General features: G+C 50.2%; 2 protein-coding genes across 2 annotated transcripts; both read left to right on the top strand.

Moving 5' to 3' along the window:
- The first annotated feature begins 521 nt into the window (after nt 1-521).
- On the top strand, nt 522-6,586 carry LOC309396338 (G protein-activated inward rectifier potassium channel 4-like). Its single transcript, XM_081961396.1, has 3 exons — nt 522-773; nt 2,616-3,864; nt 5,436-6,586. Exons 1-3 carry the CDS (start codon nt 558-560, stop codon nt 5,789-5,791), a joined length of 1,821 nt encoding a protein of 606 aa, XP_081817522.1. The 5' UTR covers nt 522-557; the 3' UTR covers nt 5,792-6,586.
- A 2,577-nt stretch (nt 6,587-9,163) lies between these two features.
- ZW10 (zw10 kinetochore protein) lies at nt 9,164-25,742 on the top strand. The gene is made up of 16 exons (XM_081960621.1): nt 9,164-9,338; nt 10,538-10,672; nt 11,529-11,630; nt 11,738-11,815; nt 12,792-12,951; nt 14,117-14,260; nt 15,707-15,898; nt 16,029-16,201; nt 17,220-17,402; nt 18,067-18,305; nt 19,416-19,487; nt 20,589-20,746; nt 21,372-21,502; nt 22,552-22,683; nt 22,828-23,030; nt 24,339-25,742. The coding sequence occupies exons 1-16, from the start codon at nt 9,222-9,224 to the stop codon at nt 24,457-24,459; spliced, it is 2,340 nt and encodes a 779-aa protein (XP_081816747.1). The 5' UTR covers nt 9,164-9,221; the 3' UTR covers nt 24,460-25,742.
- The last annotated feature ends 1,044 nt before the right edge of the window (nt 25,743-26,786 follow it).

The raw sequence follows: 26,786 nt of genomic DNA, 5'->3' as shown, positions 1-26,786 counted from the left end.
ATAAAATATGGAATAGAATTTAATAAGTGGCTAGAAAGCAGAAGCCAAAAGAGGAAATAGAAGTTTCTTTTTTGTTTTTTCTAAACTAGTATTGAATAAAAATTAACTAAAGTTACTAATTACTATCAAACTTAAAAGTATTGACCACAATGTAAATATAATGGTGATATGAACAATTAATATTATTACAAGTGTTAGTACAACTGTTATTACATCATTGGAGAAGTTAAATCCGATAGGAAGGCCATGGAGAATGGAGAACTACAAAGGCTAAGCTTGAATGCTGATACAGAAGGCTGTATAACTATTTTGTATATTGCTATGTTTGTCTTGTTTTTTTCTTTTTTTGTTGCTGTTTTTAAAGGTAAAAATGTTTAATAAAAACTGTTTTTTTAAAAGAAAGAAAGAAAAAGAAAAAGAACTTGAATCTCCTATATTCAAACAACCATTTTTCTCTTCCTTGCTACCCAAATCATGTCTTATTCTTCTCTGAAAGACTCCCTCCTTGGTGGAAACACGATGGTTGGGATTAGACCATTTGGGGGCCTGAAGTAGCCATGGTGCTTCCTAATTGCAGGAGCAACATAGAATTTCAACTCAACAATAACCCCTACATTTACAACGATGTCGAAGAGGAGCCGCTGAAGTATGACGACTCCAGGATCCGTAGGAATTCCATCCCTCCAGCTAAGATCCCCACCGCAAAGTACATGTTGGCTCATCTTCCACGGCCCCCCACAGAAACTGACAGCCATGGGATCTCTTCTCCAAAGGTAGGTGCGCTGAATGGGGTTGCTAGGTGCCTCTAGGTGCCATTCCCTTTAACTGAAGAGTCTACACAGGGTGACTCTAGATCAGGAATCTCCAACCATGGTGACTTTGTGGACTTCAACTTCCAGAATTCCCCAGCCAACAATGCTTTAAGACTTGTGGACTTTAAGACTTGTGGACTTCAATGCAGGAATTCTGGGAGTTGAAGTCCACGAGTCCTAAAGTTGCCAAGATTGGATATAACCCTGTCCCACAAAAGTGCCTTTTCAAGAGGCAACTGGGCTTCCTTTGTTTTACTTTGAAGACATTTCGCTTCTCATCCAAGAAGCTTCTTCAGTACTGAAAGTCAGAATTGAAGATGTTTCTTGGATGAGAAGCGTAACATCTTCAAGGAAAAGCAACGGAAGTCCAGTTGCCTCTTGAAAAAACACCCAATTCTGGGAGTTGAAGTCCACGTGTCTTAAGAGTTGCCAAGGTTGGGAGACCACAGCTCCAGATCTTCCTTCCATTTCATTTTCTTGTGAATGACAGCTGGTATCTCAGGATTGTTACTCTTAAAGTGACCTTAGAGGACATGTGTGGTAATTGTCTAATTAAATTATTATATTTGAATTTATATTTATAAGGCAGGTTGGAATTAGATCTGATGGCATGGGTGACCAGCCACCATTCTCTGATTTCTACATTAATGGAGAGTTTCTCAACTTTGGCAACTCTTAACATGTGTAGACTTCACACCTCTCACACTGGCTGGGGGATTCTGGGAGTTGAAATCCACACATCTTAAAGTTGTTGAGGTGAAGACACAACTGCAGGGAAGTTGTCGTCAGGAGTATCATTATGGTTTGTCCACCATGAAAGACAGGGAAGGGCTTTTGACTATACAGTCCTCACTTCTTGTTCAGCAACCATTCGAAGTTACAACTGTGCTCCACAAGAAGACTTATGGCCGGTCCTTGAGGTTGTGGCGGTCGCAGTGTCCCCACAGTCACAGGATCATGAGTGGGGCACTTGGCAACCGGTACACAGTTCCAAGGGTCACAGCTTCCCACAGTCACATCCTCACCCCTTGTGATCTTCACTGCCAGCTTCCAAGAAGTCGAGTCAAGGAGGAAAGCAGACGCCCCCTGATGTTGTGCTTAATGACGGCGCAGGATTCCTTAACAACCACAACCTGGATTGTCATTGTACACTGAAGATCGCATTGAATTTCGCTGTACAAGGGGCAAGGACAATCAAGTAAACTAAACTAGGTTCAGTTCCTTGACCAATACCTCCTCAGCAAGAAGGAATGGAGCCTTTTTCTTAAACTTAAAAGAATGAGGGTTAGCAGTATAATCTTTATTGTCATTGTACAAAATAAATACAACGAAATTGGTTGGTTTAGGGTTAGGCTGTCGGCTTCTAATGAACTACAGGTAGTCCTCGACTTACAAAGGTTCATTTAGTGACCATTCAAAATTACAACAGCACTGGAGAAAGTAACTTATGATGACCATTTTCCACACTTCTGACTGTGTCGGCATCCCCAGGGCTATGGGGTTTACCTTCGGATGCTTAACAGCTGCCTCACATTTATGACCGTCACAGTGTCCTGGGGTCATGTGATCCCTTTTTGCGACCTTCTGGCCCAGCAAAGTCAAAGGGGGGGAAAGCCAAATTCACTTAATATCCATGTTGCTAACTTAGCGACCGTGGAGATTCACTTAACAGCTGTGGCAAAAAAGGTCATCAAGGGGGGAGAAATTCCAACAATGTCTCCCTTAGCAACAGAAAATTTGGGGCACAGCCATGGTTGTAACTCGAGGACTGCCTGTCCTTTGTTTTTTTCCCTCCCCCCGCAGCCTGAAATGACGACACCTTTAGACAAGAGACCCCCGCGAGCCCAGACCATGAGCACAAACCGAAGCGCCGTGTCTTGCAACTGTCATCCCGTACCTTGCAGTTCGCACGTCCCCAATGTCAGGTCGGTCCTCCTGCAGAAGAGACTCAGCCTGGTGGAACAAGCCAGCTTCAGCGCGGTTGGGCCTCCCAAGCATCCGACTCCTTCCTCCAACAGCACAGACAAGTTGCCTAAATACTGCTGGCCCTCCAGGGCCGACCCCCTGCCCCCTTCCCTCCTGCGAGAGTTCAACGCTCAGCATGCTTTCCAGCATGCTTTCAGCGTGCCCAACATCAACTCCTCTCGGAGCAAAACCCTCACCCGCAGCGTCATCTCCATGTCCACCTCGGAGAAAGGGCAGAGCAAGATCTGCAAACTCATTGAAGATGACCGGCAGTTCGTCGGGAGGAATAAGGACCAGAGGCAACGCTACGTCACCAAAGTCGGGAAGTGCAAGGTCAGCCTAGGCAACATCCAGGAGAAGAAAAGGTTCCTCTCGGACATTTTCACCACCATTGTGGACCTCAAGTATCGCTGGTTCCTCTTCATCTTCAGCATGTGCTACATCACAACTTGGGTGGTCTTTGGCATCATGTACTACATGGACGCCTGGATACGGGACGACATCAACCACATCGGGGACCTCGAGTGGAAGTCTTGCATTGAGAACATCGACAACTTCATCTCCGCCTTGCTCTTCTCGGTGGAAAGTCAACGGACCATCGGCTACGGCTCCCGCATTGTGACCGCCAACTGTTCCGAGGGGGTCCTCTTGCTGATGGCCCAGTCCATCATCGGCTCCATGATTGATGCCCTCATGGTGGGCTGCATGTTTGTCAAGATCTCCAGGCCCAAGAAGCGCGCCCAGACCTTAATCTTCAGCAAGAGGTGCGTGATCTCCAGCCGGGATGAGAAGCTTTGTCTCATGTTCCGCATCGGAGACCTTCGGGACAGCCACATGGTGGACGCAAAAATAAGGGCCAAACTCATAAAATCCAGGCAAACCAAGGAAGGGGAGTTCATTCCGCTCGACCAATCCGAACTGAACCTGGGCTACGGCACGGGGGAGGACCGTCTCTTCCTGGTGGAGCCCCAGGTCATCTGCCACATCATCAATGAGGTCAGCCCCTTCTGGGAGATGTCTGCAGAGGCGCTGAAGAGGGAGCAGTTTGAGATCATTATCATCCTGGAAGGCATCGTGGAAGCCACCGGTGAGTGTGTCACGCAGCAGCCTCCTGCAGGGAAGGCTCAGTAGGCTGCAGCCTCAGGCGTGACGTGAGATTTGGGACAGCCCATCGCGCCTGTCACGTTTCTAAAGTTTCAGAGCTGCCTTCACACCGAGATGCTGAATAACAGAACAGAGTAACAGAAGAAGGGAGTTGGAAGGGACCTTGGAGGTCTTCTAGTCCAACCCCTGCTTAGGCAGGAAACCCTACACCACTTCAGATAAAAGGCTGTCCAGTCTCTTAAAAGCCTGCAGTGTTGGAGCACTCTCAATCTCTGGAGGCATTGTCCCACTAATTGTTCTAAATGTCAGGAAATTTCTCCTTTGCTCCAGGTTGCTTCTCTCCTTGATTAGTTTCCACCTGTTGTTTCTTGCCCTGCCCTCAGGTGCTTTGGAGAGTAGCTTGACTCCCTCTTCTTTGGGGCAGCTGCTCCAATATTGGAAGACTGCTATCGTGTCTCCCCTGGTCCTTCTTTTCATTCAGCTAGACGTACCCAGTTCCTGCAACCGTTCTTCATATGTTTTATCCTCCAGTCCCCTAATCACTCTTGTTGCTCTTCTCTGCACTCTTTCCAGAGTCCATGCTGATTTTAGGTGCATCTCTGGTGCCATTTCTTAATTCCCCATTTTATCCAGTGTTGCACCCAATCCATGCATAATGCAGTTGCCGCAACACACACCCATCCTTTACACAGGTGTTGCATATTGGACTAAGCCAAGATTTCTTTACCTAGAGGGCATTGCATAACCCACAAGTGCCTGGGTATTTTTTTTCTAATCTGCTCAATGCAGACCAAACAAATCACCCTTCGGGGAGCAGGGTTTTTCCCCATCCTGGCAGTCTTGAGCCAGGATGAGAGGAGGGAAAATACACCAAGTAAGGCTCCAAATATAAGCAGCAACACCTTTAATTGTTTGGAAACACATCAGGAAGTGAGGGGCTGTAGCACTGGATTGGATTCATTAAAATTTCGGAGCAGAATGTGAGTTATTAAATCTAAAAGGGAAGCCCACTAACGTTAACAATCTGTCAAGCCCCAAGGAAATCCAGAAATCCAGGCAGTTCGAATGCATATAAAGGTTTGTTTGTAAGCTTAAACTCCCTACAAGAATCTGAACTACTAACGTTCAGAGCAGGGGTGAAATTCAGCAGGTTCTGACAGGTTCTGGAGAACTGGTAGCGGAAATTTTGAACAGCTTGGAGAACCGGCAAGTACCATTTCTGGCTGGCCGCAGAGTGGGGAGGGAATGGAGATTTTGCTGTATTCTTCCCCTGCCATGCCCACTAAGCCACACCCACTGTCACACCAAGCCCACCAAGCCACGCCCACAGAACCAGCAGTAAAAAAAATTGAGTTTCACCACTGGTTCAGAGCCAATTGGTGGTAAATAAGAGTCAATGGAATTCAAGGTGGGCTGGATTTAGATCTTTTGTTTGTGCGAAGGGATGCCAGACTGATAACACGTTTGTCCCCTCGGCTTCTGACACCACGAATGTTGGATTCGTTCTATACCTCCCAGCTTCGCCTTGCCTTTTCACATTTTCCCTTCTTTTAGGAATGACGTGTCAAGCCAGGACGTCGTACATCGAGAACGAAATCCTCTGGGGCCACCGTTTCGAGCCCTGCATGACCCTGGAAAAAGGTGCCTTCCACGTAGACTACACCAAATTTGAGAGGACTTTTGAGGTGCAGACACCGCTGCTGAGCGCGCGCGAGATCTACGACCTGAAGGAGATGGAGAACCAGGAGCAATCAACGCTGAACTTCTACTGGGATCACCTGGCCCAGCCTTGCTGTTCTGTGGAGCCCAACCATGAGGCCCAACGAGGGGGCTGCCCCAACGAGGAGAGCCTCCCCAACTTCACGGAGAAGAGGAACAATGGGTACCGCGACCACAGTACCAGACTCTAAGCATTTCCAACCAGCTCTCGGAGAGTCTGTGAATCCACAAGGAGGAAAAGAAACAGCTGCTTTGTAACACGGCCGTGTTGCAATCCACGGCGGAATCAAATGGGAAAGCAGAGCATCATCTTTTTTGGGGCGCCATTCGGGATCCGGATCCAAAACTCGTGACTAAACCGGTCATGACTTTGGATTAGTCCTCCCATCACCGCCCTTCCCGCTCGGAGTTGGAACCGTGCCAGAGTCCATGTTGCACTCCCAAGGGACTGACTAGGAATTCTGGTTTCTGCAAGCAGAGATTACCCGTGTGGAATTGATTGCACTTTTTTTTTTAAAGGTTGGACTACTTTTGGCAGGCAAGCCTGCCCTTATACAACGTTGTGGAACTCGTCCACGGTTTATTTGAAACGTGTTTGTTTGTTTTGCCATCGGGAAAAACGGGGCTTAACTGGCGCCTGCGTTTTGCAGCCCACTCGGTCCCCCTCCTCCTCTTTGCTGTGCCCCACACTTTGCACGTACCTGGTGCTGCAGCATGGCAAGCCACTGGCCTGGCCGCAGGAATGAATGTTTTTCATCTTTTATGGTGCCATAGGAACTCTCACGGTGGGTGTTGCCCCCAACCCCTTTCTCCACCGGCTCACCTGGGCCTGCTACCTTTCTTTTATTTATTTATTTTTTGCCGAACTGATGCCTTTAGTTCCCGAACTCTCCTCCTGTACTTCTTTGCAGGGTCCCTGTGATTGTTCTAAGCGAGCTTTGCTTTTGTCCACAAGGCTATCTGGAAGGGGAAAGGACCCCACCCCCACCCCCACCCCCACCCCCGGGAAGCAATAAAGTTCCTTCTTGCACAGCACTTTGGAGCCGCAGAGTGTGTCCCTTGTGTTACATCTCTTAGACAATTGCTACTCGTTGAGGCATGTCTTACTGGGTCTCCCTGCCTGCAGTGTTCCGTGGCTCCATAGCTCAGCAATGAGCATCCTGAGATATTTGGAGACATTGCCTTGGTCAACGGAGTAGAGCAGGACAGAATAGAATTCTTTATTGGCCAAGTATGATTGGATACACAAGAAATTTGTCTTTGGTGCATACAGAATAGAGTAGAATAGAGTAGAGCAGACTAGAACAGAATAGAGAATAGAATAGATTAGAATTCTTTATTGACCAAGTGTGATTGGACACACAAGGAATTTGTCTTTGGTGCATATCTTTCAGTGTACATAAAGAAAAATAAAATGGAATACATTCATCAAGAATCATAAGATACAACACTTAGAGATAGTCATAGGTTACTAATAAGCATTCAAACCACACTAGGAAACAAATAAAGCAATATAAATCATAGAGATACAAGCAACATGGGTATAGTCACAAGTGGGAGGAAATAGGTAATAGGAAGGATGAGAAGAAGAATAGTAAAGCAGTCTTAGTAAATAACTTGACAGTGGTGAGGGGATTATTTGTTTAGCAGAGGGATGGCATTCGGGGGGAAAAAGTGTCCTTGTGTCTAGTTGTTCTGGTGTGCAGAGCCCTATAGGGTCGTTTTGAGGGTAGGAGTTGAAATGATTTATGTCCAGTGTGAGGGGTTAGGGGGTACAGGTAGCCCTCAACTTACAATGGTTCATTTACTGACAGTCTAAACTTGCAACGGCATTTTAAAAAAAGTGACTTATGACTATTTTCCACACTTAAGGCTGTTGCAGCCTCCCCGTGATCAAAATTCAGACGCTTGGCAACTGACTCACATTTATGACCGTTGAGATGGCCGAGGCTCACATGATCCCTTTTTGTGACCTTCAAACAAGCCAAGTCGGTGGAGAAGACATTCACTTAACAACCGGGTGACTAAGTTAAGCGCTGCAGGAGATTCAATGAACAATGGCGGTGAAGAAAGACGTAAAATGGGGCAAAAGTCACTTAACGGATGTTTTGCTTAATAGCAGAAACCTCGGGCTCAGTTGTGGTCCTAAGTCGAGAGAAACACAACAGATTCCGGCTTAATGAAGCCAACATTTGTGTGATCTTGTTTGGGCAAATTAATCGTGCTACATGATCTAAGGAATTCTTTGTTGATCCCTCTGGCTTTATTGATTGCGATCAGGCAAGGTCTTGTTTAAGCACAAACACACATACACACACAGGCCCCTTTCATCTTCACCAAGCCGTGTGCCAAGTGATGGATCAGGAAACTTGAGAGGCGTGGAGAAGATGGGTGATAGCCCAGAGATTGGGTGTAGAGCAAGGATCCCCAAACTTGACAACTTTGAGACTTGTGGACTTCAACTGCCAGAATTGGGTGTTTTTTCAAGAGGCGACTGGACTTCCGTTGCTTTTCCTTGAAGACGTTTCGCTTCTCATCCAAGAAGCTTCTTCAATTCTGACTTTTAGAAACGAAGAAGCTTCTTGGATGAGAAGCGAAATGTCTTCAAGGTAAAACAAGGGAAGCCCAGTTGCCTTTTGAAAAGGCTCTATTGTGGGACAGGGGTATCTCCAATCTTGGCAACTTTTAAGGCTTGTAGACTTCAACTCCCAGAATTCCCCAGCCAGCCATGCATGGCTGGCTGGGGAATTCTGGGAGTTGAAGTCTACAAGCCTTAAAAGTTGCCAGATTTGAAGACCTCTGGTGTGGAGGGAGAGTTTTCCAGCCAAATCCCTTGTCCGCCCTTCCCTTCAGCTGTGGTCTCATGGCTTAGGGCTCTACTTTCTTGGAGTAGAATCGATGCTGCTCGGGGCAGACGCTTCCCCAGCGTCTCTCCCGGTTCCAGCGGGGTCAATCATCGATCTTCACTCCTCGTATTTCTCAGCTTTCTTGGCTCAAGAGTTTTGCTCAGGTCATTAAGCCAAGAGATGCTCCGCTCCAGCAAAGGATCCGATCAGACACTGTTGCAAAATGCATCCCTGAAACCGTAATTGAATTAAGTGCATTATGAGCAATCGGGTGTTTTTAAAAAGTCTCTTTAAAGTGCAACGAGGAGTCGGGTTCTTTTCCAGGGGACCCATTTTAATTCCACTCTCCCAAAAGGCTTTTGGGGTTGGGGGCTGCACGCGGGACCCCTCATCTGGCTACCCTGGGGATCTCCAGAGCTGCTGCACTGCAAAAACCATAATCCCCAATGTTGCCCAAGGCTATCCTGCAGCTTGAGGAAGGTACGCGTCTGTGCATGGGCATCTGCTGCACGTGTCTGCGCGTCTATGCACAGGCACACAGAGGCACACATTACGTACCGGTGCATAGACGTGCATAAGCGCACCAGCGTGCCTTATTGGAGGGGGCCCAGAAACAGGCCTTCTCTATCCCAGCGTGGCTCTATGGTCACAGGGAGGAGGGGGGGAGAGAAATGGCCGGCGAGAGGCATGCCGGGAACGGTAGTCGGCGGCGCTGGGCGGGAGAGGCACGGCGCCTTCCCGTCAGGCCCCGCGCGGAGCGACCGGCGGCGGCGTTATGGCGGCGCGCGGTTCCTCGCTGGTGGAGGCCGTGCTGGCCTGCTCGGGGCTCCCGGAGAAGGAGGGCTTGAGCGGCCGTGTCAACCGCCTCTCCCGCCGGGCCGAGGAGCTCAAGGTGCGCGGGGGGGAGGTTGGGGGGGGGCAGCGCCCAGAGGGGGGTGGGGCTTACATGGGCCACGCCCCCTTCGGCGAGGGCGCCCCTGGAGGAAGCGGGGGGGGGCGCCGGCCCTCTGAGCATGTGCAGAGTTGAGACGAGAGTGGCGTGTCTGGAGTGACACGTGGCTCCCTCCCCCGCCCAGTATTGGGCCCCCTTTGCCCCCCCCCGAAAGCAACAGAAAGAGGGAGGGGCAAAAGAAAGGCAGAAAAGCAGCAGAAAAGGGGGCAGAGATACAAAGAGGAGGAGGAGGAGGATCACCCCCACCCTCCCCCGAGGCAGGTCAGCTGCGGCCAGGCGCCCCCTCCCCCCCCTTCCCCCTTCAGGCCCTAAAGGCTCTCCTTTGGGTTCCTCTCTGGCGGGAGGGCCCCAATAAAGGGAAGGATTTGAGCCCGGTTTCCTTGCAGGCGTCTCATGACCCAGCTAGGGAACGCCATCAGTGCTGGAAGGGAGGGGAGGTTGCAGGGAGGAGGAGGAGGAGGAGAAAGAGGAGGAGTTAGATGACTGTGGGGTCCTTATTGCTCTGAGCTGGGTGGTTTTAGAATAGAATAGCAGAGTTGGAAGGGACCATGGAGGTCTTCTAGTCCAACCCCCTGCTTAGGCAGAAAACCCTGCACCACTTCAGACAAATGGATCTCCAACATCTTCTTAAAAACTTCCAGTGTTGGAGCATTCACAACTTCTGGAGGCAACGTCTGTCCCACTGATTCATTGTCCTCACTGTCAGGAAATTTCTCCTGGTTGCTTCTCTAAGTTGTTTTCTTGCAGATGTCTCATGACCCAAGTAGGGAACAGCTTCAGTACTAGTGGGGAGGGGGGTTGTGGAAAGAAGGAGGAGAAGGACTGCGGGGTCCTTGGTGCTCTCTGAGCCTTTGCAGACATTTCATTACCCAGACTAGGTATCATCAGTGCTAGAAGGGGGTGTGGGGTTTGTGGAGAGGAGGAAGACAACTGTGGGATCTTTGATGCTCTCTGAGCGTGATTGTTTCCTTCCAGACATTTCGTGACCCAGGTAGGTAACATCATCACTGCTAGGAAGGAGTGGAGTTTGCTCTAAGTTTATAGTTTGCCCTGTCAATGATAGTTGGGTGGTCTTAGAGCTTCTTTGCTTGGGTTGTTTACTGGTGGCTCCTGGTCACTTCCCCTTCTGACCCTTCCAGGAGGAAGTTTGCAGCATGATCAACCAAAGGTACATGGAGTTCCTGCCCAGCGTGCAGAGCGCCAAGGACCTGGAATGCCAAGTGGAGGAGCTTTCAACTAACATGGATCAGCTGAGATCCAGGATCGAGAACGAGGTGAGGACTGTGGAGGAACCTATCTTGGTCCCATAGAAAGTGGGGGGGGGGGGGGCTGTGCCTGGCCATTCGTTGTATTCACAGTTACTGAGAAAGGTGTTTTTAACCCCGGCTGCTGTGTTTGATTTTTCTTGCCATTTATATTTTTTAAAATACAGGTTCGCCATTATTTTGAGATGGGCAGCCGTATAAAATCGAATGAATGACTGTATGAATGAATGAATAAATAAATAACAAGGTTATGAAAGGGCTCTCTTCTTCCCTCCCTCTAGCCTTTCTGGTTTTTTTAAAAAAGTTTTTTATTGAGCACAAAATTAAAACATTAGACACACAGGGTAACCGTCCTGGCAAAGTCTTTGCCATACATACTAAGACAGGAGTGTCCAATCTTAGCAACTTTAAGACTTGTGGACTTCAACTTCCAGAATTCCCCAGCCAGTTTTGCTGGCTGGGAAATTCTGGAAGTTGAAGTCCACAATCTCTGTACTAAGATATAAAGTTATACATTATAACCACCATGCTTATTTACAATTGGTCTATTCAGTGTTTACCAATCTAAAAATAACGTATTTCCAACCACACTGCTTTGTTTTTATCTTATACATTTTTCACTCTTACAGTTTCATACATAATTCTAGTGTCCATTCTATAAATCTTAGTCATTTCTTATTTTGAGTCTTTCCTTTTTTGTTCCAACCATCGATAAAATTGATCCCAGATCTTATAATATTCCTTCTTAGCCTTCCTGACTGTCATGTTGTATGTGCCTCCTAAAGACAAGCAGAAACCTCTCATTGCCTACTAAGAGGGGTTCTTTTTCTGCAAACCCAAGAGATGAAATCTGGTGTTTCCCCAGGTCCAGCAAGATCTCAACGTGGCCATCGCGGACTTTGCTGACCTGAAGCAGCAGCTGGAGAGGGAGATGCTGGTCCTGAGTGTGCTGAAGCAGCTCCAGGAGGTAAGATAGAGGGAGAAGCTCAGTCCCTCTTCCCGTTTTGGTCGTCTTGATTTGAGGCAGGCTCTTAGGTTACTGGCGTTCCCCTTTTCTGCTTCCTTTGCCTTCAGATTGACACCGCTCTCAAACAGTTCGGTACCTTGCTGCCTCTGAAGAAGTACACGTCAGCTGCTGGCCACCTGAACAAGGTAGTTCCTGGGGATGGACGGATACCTCTTTCTGTCCCTCTTGGGTGTTAACCCCAAAGTAGACCTGGCTGAGGCCATCTTGGGTTCAGGGTTCAGGGTTGCCACAAAGCAGAAGAGGGGGACAGGAAAGGGGGAATAGTGAGCTGGGCTTTTGTAGTCAAAACAGAAAGTTTTTCCTATGGGGAAGCAAGGTCATTCCATCAGGTGGCTGGGAGGAGAGAAGCAACCGGCCAGCAACACTATTGGACAATGGGACCAATGACTGGGGGGTGGGAAGGGGGAACTTTCACTTTTTAATTATCAAATTTTTCAGAGTATAAGACACACCTTTTTCCCCCCAAAAAGGGTGAAAATCTGGGTGCGTCTTTTACACTGTATACAACATTTTTGGCCTACCAAAACTCCACCCTCTTCGCAAAAATGGACACGCAGAGGGTTTGAGGGGCCTGCAAAGTGTTCCTGGGGGCTGGGGAGGGCAAAAACGAGTGAAAAATGGGCCATTTTTGCCGCCCCCCCCAGCCCCCAAGAGTACTCTACAAGTCTCCCAAAGCATATGCATGCCCTTTTTTTGCAAAATATGGGCCAGTTTTTGCAAAAAAAACAGGCTGTTTTTTGCTCATTTTTGCCCCTCCCAGCCCCCAGGAGCACTTTGCAGGCCTCTTAAACTCTCTGCATGCCCCTTATTTCACAAAAAACGAGGCATGCAGAGTGCAAAAACTTTAAAAAAAAATTACCTCTTCAAAATCTCATACTCCGGTGCGTCTCGTAGTTCGAATACTACGGTAGGTGAAAACTGGGGGTTCCGAATCGGTTTGCGCCAGTTGTGCCAGAATGATGTTCTTTGAGGAATCTACCAGCCTCAAGAGTTCTGCTTTCAAGGGCGCATCCCTTGAGTGGCTTCCCAGACTCCTTGAAAGTGGAACGGCTCTTGGCAGCCTGTGTGTGACTCCGCCGCCTTTTCCCCGTTTCCTGCCAGGCCCGGAGGAGCCTGAAAGCCATGGAGTCCCGTCGTGGCTTTGAGCTGAAGATCCTGAAGGCGCTCGGCCAGGAGCTCACCATCCAGACCCAAAACATCCTGTGTCTCTTGGACGAGGAGTGGCAGCGGATGGTGGTGTGGAAGCTTCCCCAGTCGCAAGGTGCAGGGGCTGGGTGCCTGGGCCCGCTCTGCGCCTCCTGCTTGAGGGCTCAAGGGGCTGCCTGGGGAATCCTGGGAGTTGAAGTCCACGAGGCTGAAAAGCAGCCAAGGTTGACAAACGCTGCCCTAGAGTCATTTCCATCCCTCTCGCTGAGCAACTCTGATTTCAGACTTGCTGTTTCTGGGGTTGCTAAAGACTGAGGGAGTCGGAATATAATTTTATCGTATTTTGTTCCAGTCTCATTTTAAATTGGGCATTTATTCCAGTTTCAGGGTTCTTATTGGATTTTAGTCATCATTTGTGTTTGGAACTCTGCACTGTGACATGGCCCATGGCAGGGGTGAAATCTAATTTTTTTTTTTTTTGGCCACCGGTTCTGTGGGCGTGGCTTGGTGGAGGGGGGTCATGTGACTGGGTGGGTGTGGCTGACTTTTTCACTTTTTTAAAAAATAGCTTTTATTAAACATTTTTACCTTTAAAAACAGAAAGAAAAACACAACAAAAAAAAGAAAGAAAAAACAAGACAAACATAGCAATATACAAAATAGTTATACAGCCTTCTGTATAGGCATTCAAGCTTAGCCTTTCTCCATTCTCCATGGCCTTCCTATCGGATTTAACTTCTCCAATGATGTAATAACAGTTGTACTAACACTTGTAATAATATTAATTGTTCATATCACCATTATATTTACATTGTGGTCAATACTTTTAAGTTTGATAGTAATTAGTAACTTTGGTTAATTTTTATTCAATACTAGTTTAGGGGAAAAAACCACAAAGACTTCTATTTCCGGTTTCTATTTCCTGTTTGGCTGAATAGGCAGGAAAATAATGGTTTAAAAAGCGAGGGTGGGGGGTGGGGGGGAAGCTTCCAACAATTGCTTGGCTTATAGCTGAGCCATGCGATTCCTTGGAAGCTTTTTTTTTTTTTTACTACCGGTTCGCAGAACCAACGACAATCATCCCTACTGGTTAGGCCAACCCGGGAGAATGTCACCCACGGGCTAATCAGTAAAGTAAAGCAATGAATGGACTGGGGGCTGCAGCTACTGGCTTGGGATGACTGGAGGGAGAAGCCAGCTTGCCGTTCTTTCAGCTCTTTTGCCACTTTGGAACCGTGGTTTGCTGTAACCCGGACGGTGATCTCCCGCTCTCCCTGTAGACCTGAGCTGCCTGGAGGCAGCTACCCAGACAGAGCTGCACCTGCGTCTCCCCACGGAAGAGGCGGCCACAGACCCAGGCGTTTCCACGGTCCTGCAGGCTTTCGCCATCCTGGGGGAACTGGAGATGAAGTTCAAACATTTTGGTAAGTCCTTCCTCTTCCAGCAGCAGCAACTTCCTGAGTGTGACAGAGGTTTGGTTTCTGCTCTTGGTGTCCAGATGTTCTAAATTTGCACCTCAGCCGTAGCTTCCTCCTTTGGGGTCCTGTTCCCCTCTATCTCCCAGAGAGAAATGTGTCGCTCTCCAGTTAACTGAAGATAAAGAGGCGGCAGCAATGCTTTGTGTGATATACAGATTGTTCAGAGTTGGAAGGGACCTTGTAGGTCATCTAGTCCACCCCCCCACCCGAGCTGGCGACCCGGCACTATTTCTGACCGATGGCGGTCCAGTCTCTTCTTGAAAGCTTCCAGGGATGAAGTCCCACAACTTCTGCAGGCAACTTGGTTGATTGTTGTCACTGTCAGAAAATTCCTCCTTATTTCCAAGTTGAATCTCCCCTTGGTTAATTTCCATCCATGGTTTCTTATCCTACCTTCAGGTGCCTTGGAAAATAGCTTGACCCCTCCGCCCTCCTCTCTGTGGCCACCCCTCAAATATTGGAAGACTGCTTTCGTGTCTCCCCTGGTCCTTCTTTTCACTAGATTAGCCATGTCCAGTTCCTGCAACCGTCCATCGTATGTTTTAGCCTCCAGTCCCCTAAAACCATTCTGGTTGCTCTTCTCTGCACTTTTTCTAGAGTCTCAACATCTGTGGGCCATCCAGGGGAGCTACGTAATTTTTACGTAAAGCAAACGGGTTCAAAGGAGCCTCTCACTTAGGGCAGGAGGTGAAACAAAAGCAGCAAATGCCTCTAATACGGCTGCTCCCTTCTTTGGAGGGCACGGCTTTAAAATTCTTTATTGTCTAGTCCAAAAGGAAGCCTGTTCTCCCTCCCCCCCTCCCCCCTGGCCCCGACTCTTTGTCTTCCTCCAATCTCCACAGGCTGTTCTTGTGGGAATTGCCCCCTCCCCTTCAGCAGAGCGAGGACAGATGGCTACAGGCCACATTGAGAAGTGCTCTCGGTGTCAGGCTTCCAAATAGCATCCAAAAGTAAATCAGAGTCCGAGGCAAAAGATTCCTCAAAGTTCCAGTTTGTTAAGAGAGCCATGTTGGCACATCTGGGAAAACTGGAATCTGAAAGCTTCCAGGTTTTCCCACCTAATTGAAAGTTCAAGATCTTGCCCCCCCTCCCACACAAATCCATCCCATGGTCCAATCTTCCATTGCCATGAAGACAGATTCCTCCCATCCAGTTTCGGCAGGTGCAGAGACAAAGATGACCTTGAGTTTCTAAGAAGAATGTTGTTATGGCTACATATTACCCAAGTCCATATAATCCCCCCCTCCCATTTTCCCACCATAGAAGTTGAATAGTAGAAAGTGTGGCAGGCCTGAATTCCGAAAGAAAAGGTGGTTTGCAGGCATGACGGTCGCACTGCTCTCTCCTTCAAGCGTGTCTCACTGCCCTCCCTCTCCCTCTCCCTCTCGCCAGGACAGTTACTGCTGAAGCACATCCTCAAGCCTTTGGTCTGTTGCCCCTCCTTACGGCTCTCGGTGGAAGATCTCCCCGATGGCGTCACGCTCAAATTTGAGTCTGTGGGCTCCAGCCTGGGTCATCCGTCCCCTTTGGAAGTGTTTGCCAAGCTCAAATTGGTGTTCAAAGTCCTCCACCAACACCTGCTGGGTAAGGACCTGATCCCACACTGGCTTGAACCAGGGGTGGGGGGCATAGGAGACGGACCCCAGGAGGTCCCCGTTGGCTCCTGTCGGGTGAAGATTGCCGAAGGAACCACGGAGCTTTCTCCCTTCTCCAGACACACCGCTGGGCCGTTGCGAGGGAGAGGAAGGGGAGGAGACCGGCCCCAGGCCCGTTTTGGCCGAGGTGCTGGGCAACGTGATTTGGAAGAAGATGTCCGACTGCCTCATTTGCGACTGCTTGGTGCACTCCATCCCCAGCAACAGCAGCCAGCTTGCCCAGTACACGGAGGTGGGTGCTGCGACCTTTGGCCTCTGGGACCACCTCCCGTCTCTCTCTGGGCTGCTTCTTAAATTAGGGGGGAGGAGGAGGAGTTTTGCCCGGGAGACTGAAGTTAAATACCGAAATTACACTTTTCTTAACACAGGTAGTCCTGACTTGCTGTATTTTTCGGAGTATAAGACGCACCTTTTTCCCTCAAAAAAGAGAGTGAAAATCTGGGTGCGTCTTATACACTGAATACAGCATTTTTGGCCTCCCGAAAACCCCGCCCTCTTTGCAAAAATGGATGTGCATAGCCTTTAGGAGGCTTCCTGGGGGGCTGGGGAGGGCAGAAATGAGCGGAAAATGAACCGTTTTTTGCTCAATTTTGCCCCTCCCCCAGGAGCACTCTATAAGCCGCCTAAAGGCTATGCATGCCACCTTTTTTTTTTTTTTAACAAACAAAGGGTCTGTTTTGGGGAGGTTTGCAGAGTGCAAAAACTTTTTTTTAGTTTGCCTCTTCAAAACCTTGGAGCGTCTTATACCCCCCAAAATACAGTACATTCAGAGTTACAGCGGCAGTTTCCCAGAGTTACAACCTTTGCGGCCTCCCTGTTGCCACATGAATCAAAATTCAGACACTTGGCAACTGACCTAGGTTTATGACGGTCCAGGTCGCGTGATTCTCCTTTTACAACCTCTTGATGAGCCGTGGGGAAGCCAGGTTTCACTTAAGAACTGGGGTAACTAACTTGTCAAAGTGCGGTGATTCCCACAACGGCTGTGGCTGGAAAGGTCGTAAAATGGGGGCAAAACTCACTTCACAGATGTCTCCCTTGTGGTCGTAAGTCGAGGACTCCCTGTAGCCTTTCCAAAGAGCGAGCCGGCTGAAGGTTTCTCAGCCACAATGAAGGGCTTTTGGGGGGCTGAATAGTTAAATATCGCTGTGGCCTGCCTGTTTTTTGGGGATGGGTGGGGGAGGGGGCAGCATAAACCCACCTACATCAGCTGACCTTTCTATACCCCCCCTCCCCCTCCCCCCCCCCAGGTTATTACAGCCACAGAAGACTTTGAAAAAGCCTTAAAAGACATGAACTTCCTTCCGGAGGATTCCATGGACTTGTTGACCTACGCCCGCAATGTGAACTGCCATTTTGCCAACAAGAAATGCCAAGATGTCATCATGGCAGCCAGAAACCTGATGACCTCAGAAATACACAACACCGTGAAGGTAGTGGAGCATGGGAGTGGTTCACTTAAAGCGGGGGCTGGCTGGGAACTCTGGGAGTTGAAGTCCACAAGTCTTAAAGTTCCCAAGTTTAAAGCTGACTTAAAGCCACCGGATCCCCTGTTCTCTTGTCCCCGTCTGTCTTGAAAAAAGATACCGTGACAAGGTCTTATTTTCTTTTGACCCCCAAAATAAGCGGTTGATCTTGTTTTCAGTGAGGTCTTATTACTTTTGAGGTGCAGGAGGCGGCGAGTGTGGTCACCTCGTGGCTGCTGCTATGCTGCAATATTTGGGGGGGGGGTCTTATATTCAGGGAAACAGGGTGCTTGGTGTATAAGTCAGACTTGTGTGTGTGTGTGAGAGAGAGAGAGAGAGAGAAAGAGAGTCCTTGTCAAATTAAGATCTGTTTTAAGCAAGAAATATTCTCAAGATTGACCCACTTGGCCCACCTGTCTCCAGGCTGTATTACCTGGTGGCAGGTAGTTTTGAGAGCAAAACCAGGTTGGAAGGGAGAAGAACCACCTGCATTTTTGCCTTTGGCATCTGCCAGGCTCAGATCTCCCCCCCCCCCCCCCCCATATTCTGAATCCATGCAGGGGGAGGGGGGCTCCATGTTTAGGAAAGTTTCCCAGAACCAAGCCAAGGGAACCTCCCTTTCCTTCCCCAGGTCAGCCCAGACTCCATGCTAGCTCTCCCTGCCTTGCCTGCCTCTGGAGCCGGGGACCAGCCAAAGGTGCCGGAAGGGTCCGAGCTGCTTCTCAAGCAGGTGACCAACTTGGAGAACAAGACCAAGCTGAGCCGCCACACCTTTTCTTTCCCCACCTGCCGCATCAGCGACTCGGTCCAGAGATTGATGGCTTTGGCCTATCAGACACTCCAGGAAGCCTCTGCCAGCACTGACCAATGGTGAGATTCAGCTCCCACCTAGGCTTCCTCCTCTTCCTCCTTCTTCCTCTCCCTCCTCCTCCTCTTCTTCTATCTCTTCCTCTATCTCTTCCTCCTCCTCCTCTTCATGATGCCTTTATTACATAGTGCCAATCAAGGAAGCAGCTATGCTAACGGCTCCCGTGTGATACCCGGGCGGAATGAAATGACTCGTTGAAAGAAGGCTCGACTCCCCTGAAGGGATCCTTTACTCATAAATCCATTTATGAGCCAGGATTTGTAGTCCACAAGTTCTTCAGCTGGACCCACAGGCGGCTTTCATTTTGTGCGCCCTCCACAGAGTCCCTGCCGTGAATGACCTTCCTGCCCACTGGGATGCAGAAATCTCCACCAAGGGTGGCAGGCTTGGTTTCTCCCAGCACTTCTCCTTCCCAAACCGTGGCTACTACAGGCCCAGAATTCATCTATTTAACTAAACCTAAATAGAAAGGCAGAAGGGACGCGGTGGCTAAGATCAGAAAGGTCGGCACTTTGGCGGTTCGAATCCCTAGCGCCACGTAACGGAGTGAGCTCCCCCTTCCTTGTCCCAGCTTCTGCCAATTTAGCAGTTCGAAAGCACCTAAAAATGCAAGTAGAGAAATAGGAACCACCTTTGGTAGGAAGGCAACGGCATTCTGTGCGCCTTCAGCATTGACTCATGCCAGCCACATGACCACGGAGACGTCTTCGGACAGCACTGGCTCTTTGGCTTTGAAACGGAGATGAACACCGCCCCCTAGACTCGGGAACGACTAGCACATATATATATATATATATGTGCGAGGGGAACCTTTAGCTTTAATTAGAAAGGTCTGGCTTTCAGGTCAGGGTAATAATGTTCTCTAAGCAGTTCTTGGTGATTTTCATGGCTACTAGCCACTCCTTGGGGTTTGCTTCTTAACCACCTTGGCGTTGGGCCTTTGGGGGTGTGAAGGCAGGCTGCTCTGGGTTGCCTCCGCAGGCTCATTCTCTGCCTCTGCTTCCTCAAGCGAGGACCTTCCGGGCTGGCTTAAGGCAGTTGGCCAATCCCCCTTTTGGGGGTCTGGAGACGCAGATGTGACCCAGCTTCTCTCCTCTCCTCTTCTCTGGCAGCTGCATCCAGCTCTTCTACCTGGTGAGGAACATCTTCCACATCTTCTGCGACGTGGTGCCCATGTATCATAAGTGAGTGACGGCTGTCCTTGGGGGGGAAATCAGCCCAGCCCAGAGGGGAGGGGGGCTAGGCAGAGCTCTGGCTTAAACCTGTTGGAATTACAGGCGGTCCCTGACTTAACAATCGTAACAGAGCCTGGGATTTCCCATCAGAAGTTCTGGCAGTCATAAGTCGAGGCACTCACATAAACTGGACCCGGTTTTGCGACTTTTTTGTGTGGTGGACATAAAATGAACATGCCCATGGACTTTAAGCAGATCCATTTATTCCGGAAACCGGCAAAAAAGCCATTGTGGGACACGGCTGTGTGACTGAGCCACAAAGATGAGCCAGTTGTCAAACGGGGGGGCTGCCATGTGACCGCAGGGGGAGCAGCCGCCCGAACTCTTAAAACCGGGTCACACGTAGCCTTTGGGCTTCAAACAGTCACTAAGCAACAGGTCATTAAAAGAGGACTAACTCTACTGCGTTCTCCTTTTAAATTTGTGGAGTTGCATTAAAACACTTTCTAACCCAGTGTTGGCAAACTTTTTTGGCACCAAGTCCCGAAACGGGAGCGTGCGCGGAAGAGCAGCCGCCCGGTTGCGCGTGTGCAAGCTGGGAAGATGGTCTTCCAGTTTTTGGCGCATACTTGTGCACCAGCCACCTGGTCTTCCGGTTTCTGGCACGCATGCACACGCAAAGATCAGCTGGCCAGTGCGCACGCCAAAAACGGAGATCATCTTCCCAGCACATACATGCGCACCGGGCAGCTGGCGCCTTCCAGCCTCTGGCGCTCCCGGCACATGTGAAGAGCAGCAGGCAATGGCTCGCATGCCCAGAGAGATGGCTCTGTGTGGCACTTCCGGCAGGCGTGCCGTAGATTCTCCATCACGGTTCTTCCCCTTTAAAACGGGGAAATCAAAGGGGAATTCTGGGAGTTCAAGTCCGCCAGGCTTAAAGTCCGTGAGGTTTGTAGGTCCCTGCTTTGAAAGACAGATGGCTTTATAACTTCTCAAAAATGTACCCAATGAATCGCAGGAGGGAAAGGGCACTGCGTGTGCAGAGATACCCCACCTTCTCTAAGCACCCCCCTCCCTCCTCTCTTCTTCACCTCCCCCTCCCCCCCCCAGAGAAAACCTCCAGAAGCTTCCCCAACTTGCTGCCATCCACCATAACAACTGCATGTACATCGCCCATCACCTCCTCACCATGGGCCACCAGTTCAGGAGCCGGCTGAGCGATGGGACAGCCACCTTCGTCGACTTGGTGCCCGGGTTCAGGAAACTGGGTGAGTCTCTGCCTCTCAAGCCAAGACGGTTTCCCCGTGTAGCGCTTCATTGCAATGTACTCCAACGTTACCAAACGCGTCTGGTTGGTGGATCCTCCCAAGTCCGTCCCTGGTGAACACGGTTCAGGTTTTAGGCTGTTCGGGGTCTCGCCCAGCGGTGAATTCCATTTTTTTTTTTACTACTGGTTCTGTGGGCGTGGCTTGGTGGGCGTGGCAGGGGAAGGATACTGCAAAATCCCCATTTCCCCCCGATCAGCTGGGATTCGGGAGGCAGAGGATAGAAGGGGCCAGGCAGAGGTCGTATTTACCGGTTCTCCGAACTACTCAAAGTTTCTCCAGAACTGGCCAGAACCTGCTGAATTTCACCCCAGCTCTCACCCCACAGAAGTTTTTCTCTGGAGCGTCCTCTGGGTGGTACTTCTGGGTGAAGCGTCCCAAAGTGCAAACGGCCTTCTCTCTTTTCTAAAATAGTATTTATGGAGAACTTTACCCATAGAGGTCGAATCTCATGGGGAAAGGTGCAAGAGAAGAGAAAAGAAACAAAAGCAAAATGATGATGATCAGGTTCCCTACCAAGGTTTTCCTCCTCTCCTCTCACCCCCCATCGGCCTCTTCCTCTCCCCAGGGACGAAGTGCTTCCTCGCCCAGATGCGGGTGCAAAAGGAGGAGCTTCTGGAGAGGCTCTCCATCTCCAGGAATTTCTCCAACCTGGACGACGAGGACAACTACTCTGCGGCGAACAGAGCTGTCCGTCAGGTCAGGAACGGGGCGGGCGCTGGGCGGAGCCTGCAAGATTAGCCCCCAGATTCCATCAGGGGCTCAAACAGACCCTGAGTACATAACAGCCTCTCTCCCCCCCCCCCCACCTCCCGGGGTCCCTCCCTGCAGGCTCCACTTTGATGCTTGCCTAAATGCTCCACCCGCCTCTGAAGGCAGCTGCGAGTGCTGTGTGCGAACGATGCATTGCATGCAAAAAGGCCTTTCTTTCCGCTGGGCGCAAGCGACCACTAGTTAATACAGGCAGTCCTTGAGTTACAGCAGTTCATTTAGTGACTGTCCATAGTTACAAGGGCACTGGGGGAAAAGTGACTGTTTTTCACACTTATGGCCATTGCAGCCTCCATCCCTTTGGCCTTGCCATTTACATTTGGATGCTGCACAGCAGAACTCGGGCTTATGACGGTCGCAGCGGCTCTTCCTTGGCTCTCGCCATTCCCCTCTTTTGCAACCTTCCGACCAGCCAAGCCAGTGGGGAAACCAGATCCACTTAACAACCGGCGATTCGCTTAACAAACGTGGCGAGGAAAGCCGTAAAACGGGGCAAAACCCACTTAACAAATTTCTCACTTAGCAACGTAAACTTTGGACTCAATTGTGGTTGTAGGTTGAGGACTCCCTGTACTCCCCAACGTTTGGAGAATCTCACCAGACTGGCCGCCTTCCCTTGGGAAGGGCCCGATGAGGCTGGGGGAGATCAGACCAGGACTCCAAGCTTTGTCCCTGCTTAGCGCCTCCTTCCAGTCTAGCTGGAGATCCCACACTCCCCCACCCCACCCCCTTTCCTCCTGACCCTCCTGCTGCCAGCTCCTTTTCCCCAGATGCCCCCGACTCCTTGCCTGACGAGAGAGGAGGGGGCAGGGGGGGGTCTTCCGTCCTCACTCTTCCACTACGGGTGAACGTTCCAGCATTCCTTCGCCTCCTCCTCCTCCTCCTCCTCCTCCTCCTCCTCCTCCCCCTCCTCCCCCTCCTCCCCCTCCTCCCCCTCCCCCCCCGGAGGCTAAAAGGGCCCTTTCGCTTTCTTCCAGGTTCTGCACCAACTGAAGAGGCTGGGCAAAATCTGGCAGGATGTCCTCCCGGTGAATATCTACTGCCGGGCCGTGGGGACCCTGCTGAACACTGCCCTGGTGGAAATCATTAGCAGGGTCACTGCTCTGGAGGTGAGGACTGAGCACGGCACGCTCTGTCTGTCTGTCTGTCTGTCTGTCTGCCTGTCTCCCTGTGAGGAGTCTCCGTGCAAACACGTTGCTGGAGGCCCAGCTCTGCTTCTTGAGGTGGTGTCAGCCCCTCCGCCTCCCTTGCAGGACATCTCCGCTGAGAACGCCGACCGGTTGCACGCCCTGTGCCAGACGGTGGTGGACGAGGGGCCCCGGGTCTTCGTGCCCCTGCCGGAGGAGAAGGAGAACCGGCACTTCCAGGAGGAGGTGCCAGTCTACGTGCCCAAGTGGGCGATGTTCCAGGAGCTGATGTTGCTCCTGCAGGCCAGTCTGCAAGAGATCGTGGACAGGTGAGCGTCCCCCCCCTTCCTCCGCCCAGGCGCACGTGGGGGTGGGGGGAGAATCGGAAGCCAGGGGCAGCAGAGGGGGCGGGGCCCCTCCCAGTCCGAAAGTTTAATCTAGGCCGGGAGTGGGCAGCTCTGGCAACTCCACCGCCTGTGGACTGAACCAGCCTTTGCGGCCTGAGGAATCCTGGACTCCACAGGTGGGGAAGTTGGCGTAGTTGCTCACCTCCTGCTCTTAGGCAAAGCAGGTGGGCAACTGAAGGGGTGGCGGTTCCATGCTGCTTTGGAATATTTGACTCTCCTTTTTTTTAGAAGGTTTTTTATTTTATTTTAATTTCATACGGATAACCACAAGTATCCCATTACATCTGAACAGAAGTTTTTTTTATTGTACTCTCCATCATCATTCTCTCAAGCCAGAACAGCCGTCATTCTCTCTTCTGCTTTCCATACACCCTATTATACTCCATCCATTGCTTTCTTGCCTCTCCTCCCTCTCCTCCTTTCTTCCCTCTGCCAGCCCTCTCTTCTCCCCCTTCCTCTCTCCTCTCTCTCTCCCTGCCTCTACCTTTCCTTTCCACGTTCTCCAGTTAATTTACATGGCGTATTTCAGCATCTGAGCGCACTTTATTTAATATTTGATGGTATTGATAATTACATTCCAATAAACACCTTTCGTATTTATGATTTTACACACGTGGCATATTTGACTCTTCTGAGCTCCCGTTTTTTCAGAAGAAATTGTTCACCTTCGTAAAGCAGCTCGGTTTGAGAAGGGAGGAAGAAACTGGGCCAAGGGGCCGTGATGTGAGCAAGGGAAGCCACAGCAAGGCTTAAGCCTCCTAATCAACCAGACTGTAGGGAGGGGTGTTGAATAGCTGCCTTGCCAAGCCCTCCCTGCCCTCCTCTCCTCTCCTCCCTTCCCCTTCTCCTGCCTTCTGAAATCCCAGCTACAGGTGGCATCTTTCCCCAGCACGGCTCTACAAAATGTTTAAAAATTTGGCCCCAAATTGTTGGAAGTGCAAAAAAACACCAGGCACTTTTTATCATGTGTGGTGGAGATGCAATGAGGCAAAAACATACTGGAAAATGATGCAATCATGGTTGGAACAAATGGTGGGAGATTTTTCTCCTAGGCATAATACCGGAGGGGTATAAGAAAGATTATCTAATTATACATGTACTAACTGCGGTGCCTAAAACTTTTGCGCAGTATTGAGAAAAAGAAAATACACCATCAGAGTTAGATACACTTAGGAAAAGTTTATATCTATGATGAAATCACAGCTTGCTCCTTTGCTTTCTCCTCCGAAGGTGGGCGGGCAGCAAAGGGCCCCTGGCTGCCGAGTTCTCCCCCAGCGAAGTGAAGACCCTCATCCGGGCCTTGTTCCAGAACACGGAGCGGAGGGCGGCTGCCTTGGCCAGCATCAAGTAGCGTTTGCGCCTGGGGAAGAGCGTCCTGGTCCTGTCGCGCTCCCTGCAGCTGAGGCTGCCCCCTCCCCCTCCCCGGTCTCTCCTTCGTGGAGTTCTGGCTGGGCCTGAGGTCTCATTTTGAAGCCCACCAAGTTCCACAAACGGCCCCCATCAGTGGACTTCAGAAAACGACTTTCCCAGCAGAGCCTGTGATCAGCTGACTGGACCACCTGCCCAAAGAAGATCCCAGATCTCGGACACGGCCCTGCTTTCTACGTTCGGCCGAGTCCACTTGGCTTGCTGGAGCTCTGGGCAGCACCGCCTCAAACGCCGGATGAGAAGAAAGGGCCTCTATGCAGCTTCTTTCCAAGGGAGCCCACCTCGCACGCACCTTACCACTTCTCTTCTGCAAGGGGCTGCTAAAGCACACCTGACTTGAAGGAGGGAGGGGGGGCAGAGACAAACCAACCTTCCAGCAGAAGCCTTTCAAGGCTCTTAAAGTGCCAAAGTGGCCTTGATTTTACTGGCTCTTACTCTTCCTTTGCTCTGCGGTGGTGGGAAGGGAGTCAGATTGTGGTGCCTGGATTTAAAAGAAGGGAAAATGGGATGGGGTTGGTTCAGGGGTGAAATCCAGCAGGTTCTGGAGAACCAGTAGCGGAAATTTTGAGTAGTTTGGAGAACTGGAAAATCCCGCCTGTGGCTGGCCCCCGAGTGGGGAGGGAATGGGGATTTTGCAGTATCCTTCCCCTGCCACGCCCACCAAGCCACGCCCACAGAACAGGCAGGTAAAAAAAATGAACGTCACCACTGGGTTGGCTGGTTCTGCCTCCCCTCCCCACCCCATTGGCTGCCCCGCTTCCTGTTCCCCAAGCACCCCTGACCCCTTTTGTCACAGGAGAAGCCTCTGGGCCTTCAGGAGTCCTGCTCCCACGGAAGCCGGTCTTTACTGAACAAGCGCCTGGCATGGGGACTGCAGCAAGCTGGCTGGTCAGGCAACAAGGGTGAGGAGGCTGGGGTTTCCTTTCTTGATGCCCATCACCTGCCCTGGTGCTTCTTGGTGTGTTCTCCTCAATGCCAAGTCCCCCTCTGGTCACATCCCTGCATATTGGTGGTTTGTAGACATTCTTGTCTTGCTGGCAATCCTCTCTCTCTCTCTCTCTCCACGTGCAGAATCTGAGGGCATCTCTCAAATGCAATCCTCCCCAAGGAGCATTTGAAATGGGCAGATGAGGCTTTGGGTGCCATAACCCTCTCTGGTTTGAGTTTGTTTCTAATTTAAAATTAAACTCTACTGAGTAAAAGCCACTCCCTGCCCGGTTTTTGAAAGATGAAAAGAAACGCTCACATGAGGGGATGGGGGAAGTGCTTGGATTAACTATTTGGTGGGGGGGGGGGGTTTGGGGATATGATTTCAACCACGTAGCCTAGATTTCCTCTTGCGTGCTCCTGCATTACCTTCTGAGGTGGATTCATTTGTTCCTTCTTTTCCAGCCTATTTGCCCTCTGGATAAGTCTGAGGAGCTGCTGTTTAACTTCAGGATTTTGGCTTAATTGCTTTTGATCACCAATCTGCATCTTTCACTTAAACGGGTTTGTCCCACTTGGTAACTTTAAGACCTGTGGACATCATCAACTCCCAGAATTTCCTAGCCAACCATGCTGGGCGGGGAACTCTGGGATAATAAAGTCCACAGGTCTTAAAGTTGGCAAAACTTTTAACTTTTAAGTTCCCAAAAACACCCCTAATGAAAGAAAACACTGAGGCTTGGGTTCCCTTAAAGTTCCACTTTTTTAGAGATGTCATATTTAGCACATCTGGGAAAACCCGAATCTGAAAGCTTCCAGGTTCTCCCCACCCAGTTGAAAGTTGAAGACCCTGCCCAGCACCCACAAGTCCATCCCATGGCCCAATCTTTCACTGCCACGAAGGCAGATTCCACCCATCCACATCCGCCCAGGTGCAGGGACAAAAGTGACCTTGACTTTCTGAGAAAGAATGTTGTTATGGCTACACATCACCCATACTCTATAATCCCCCCTCCCATTCTCCCACAGTAGAAAGTGTGGCAGGCCTGAAATCCAAATAGGAAAAGGTGGCATCCAGGTCTGACACAAGGTTTGTGCTTGACCCCCTTTGTGGTCAAAAGAGTTCCTTCCACCTTGCTGTTTCCCACGCAGGCATCTTACGGAAGGAGCCCCAGAGAAAGCCCCCTTTGCCTCTTCTCACCCCCCTTCCTCTCAGATTATGAGCAGCCTTGTTGACCTTCCTCCTTCCTTAATTATCCTGAAACCCAGAGAAAACCCTCCTCTCTCACGCAACCCTCTCTCTCTTTTTTTATTTCCTCAAAA

Source organism: Natrix helvetica, assembly GCF_964273705.1.
Source record: "Natrix helvetica genome assembly, chromosome: 8".
Lineage (NCBI taxonomy): Eukaryota > Metazoa > Chordata > Lepidosauria > Squamata > Natricidae > Natrix > Natrix helvetica.
This window is presented reverse-complemented; position numbering and strand designations above follow the sequence as displayed.

Coding starts and splice junctions, on each gene's coding strand:
- ZW10 (XM_081960621.1), top strand. CDS start 9,222: ATGGCGGCGCGCGGTTCCTCGCTGGTGGAGGCCGTGCTGGCCTGCTCG. Junction 11,816..12,791: donor CTGCTGGCCACCTGAACAAG/GTAGTTCCTGGG, acceptor GTTTCCTGCCAG/GCCCGGAGGAGCCTGAAAGC. Junction 23,031..24,338: donor CTGCAAGAGATCGTGGACAG/GTGAGCGTCCCC, acceptor TCTCCTCCGAAG/GTGGGCGGGCAGCAAAGGGC.
- LOC309396338 (XM_081961396.1), top strand. CDS start 558: ATGGTGCTTCCTAATTGCAGGAGCAACATAGAATTTCAACTCAACAAT. Junction 774..2,615: donor ATGGGATCTCTTCTCCAAAG/GTAGGTGCGCTG, acceptor CTCCCCCCGCAG/CCTGAAATGACGACACCTTT. Junction 3,865..5,435: donor AGGCATCGTGGAAGCCACCG/GTGAGTGTGTCA, acceptor CCCTTCTTTTAG/GAATGACGTGTCAAGCCAGG.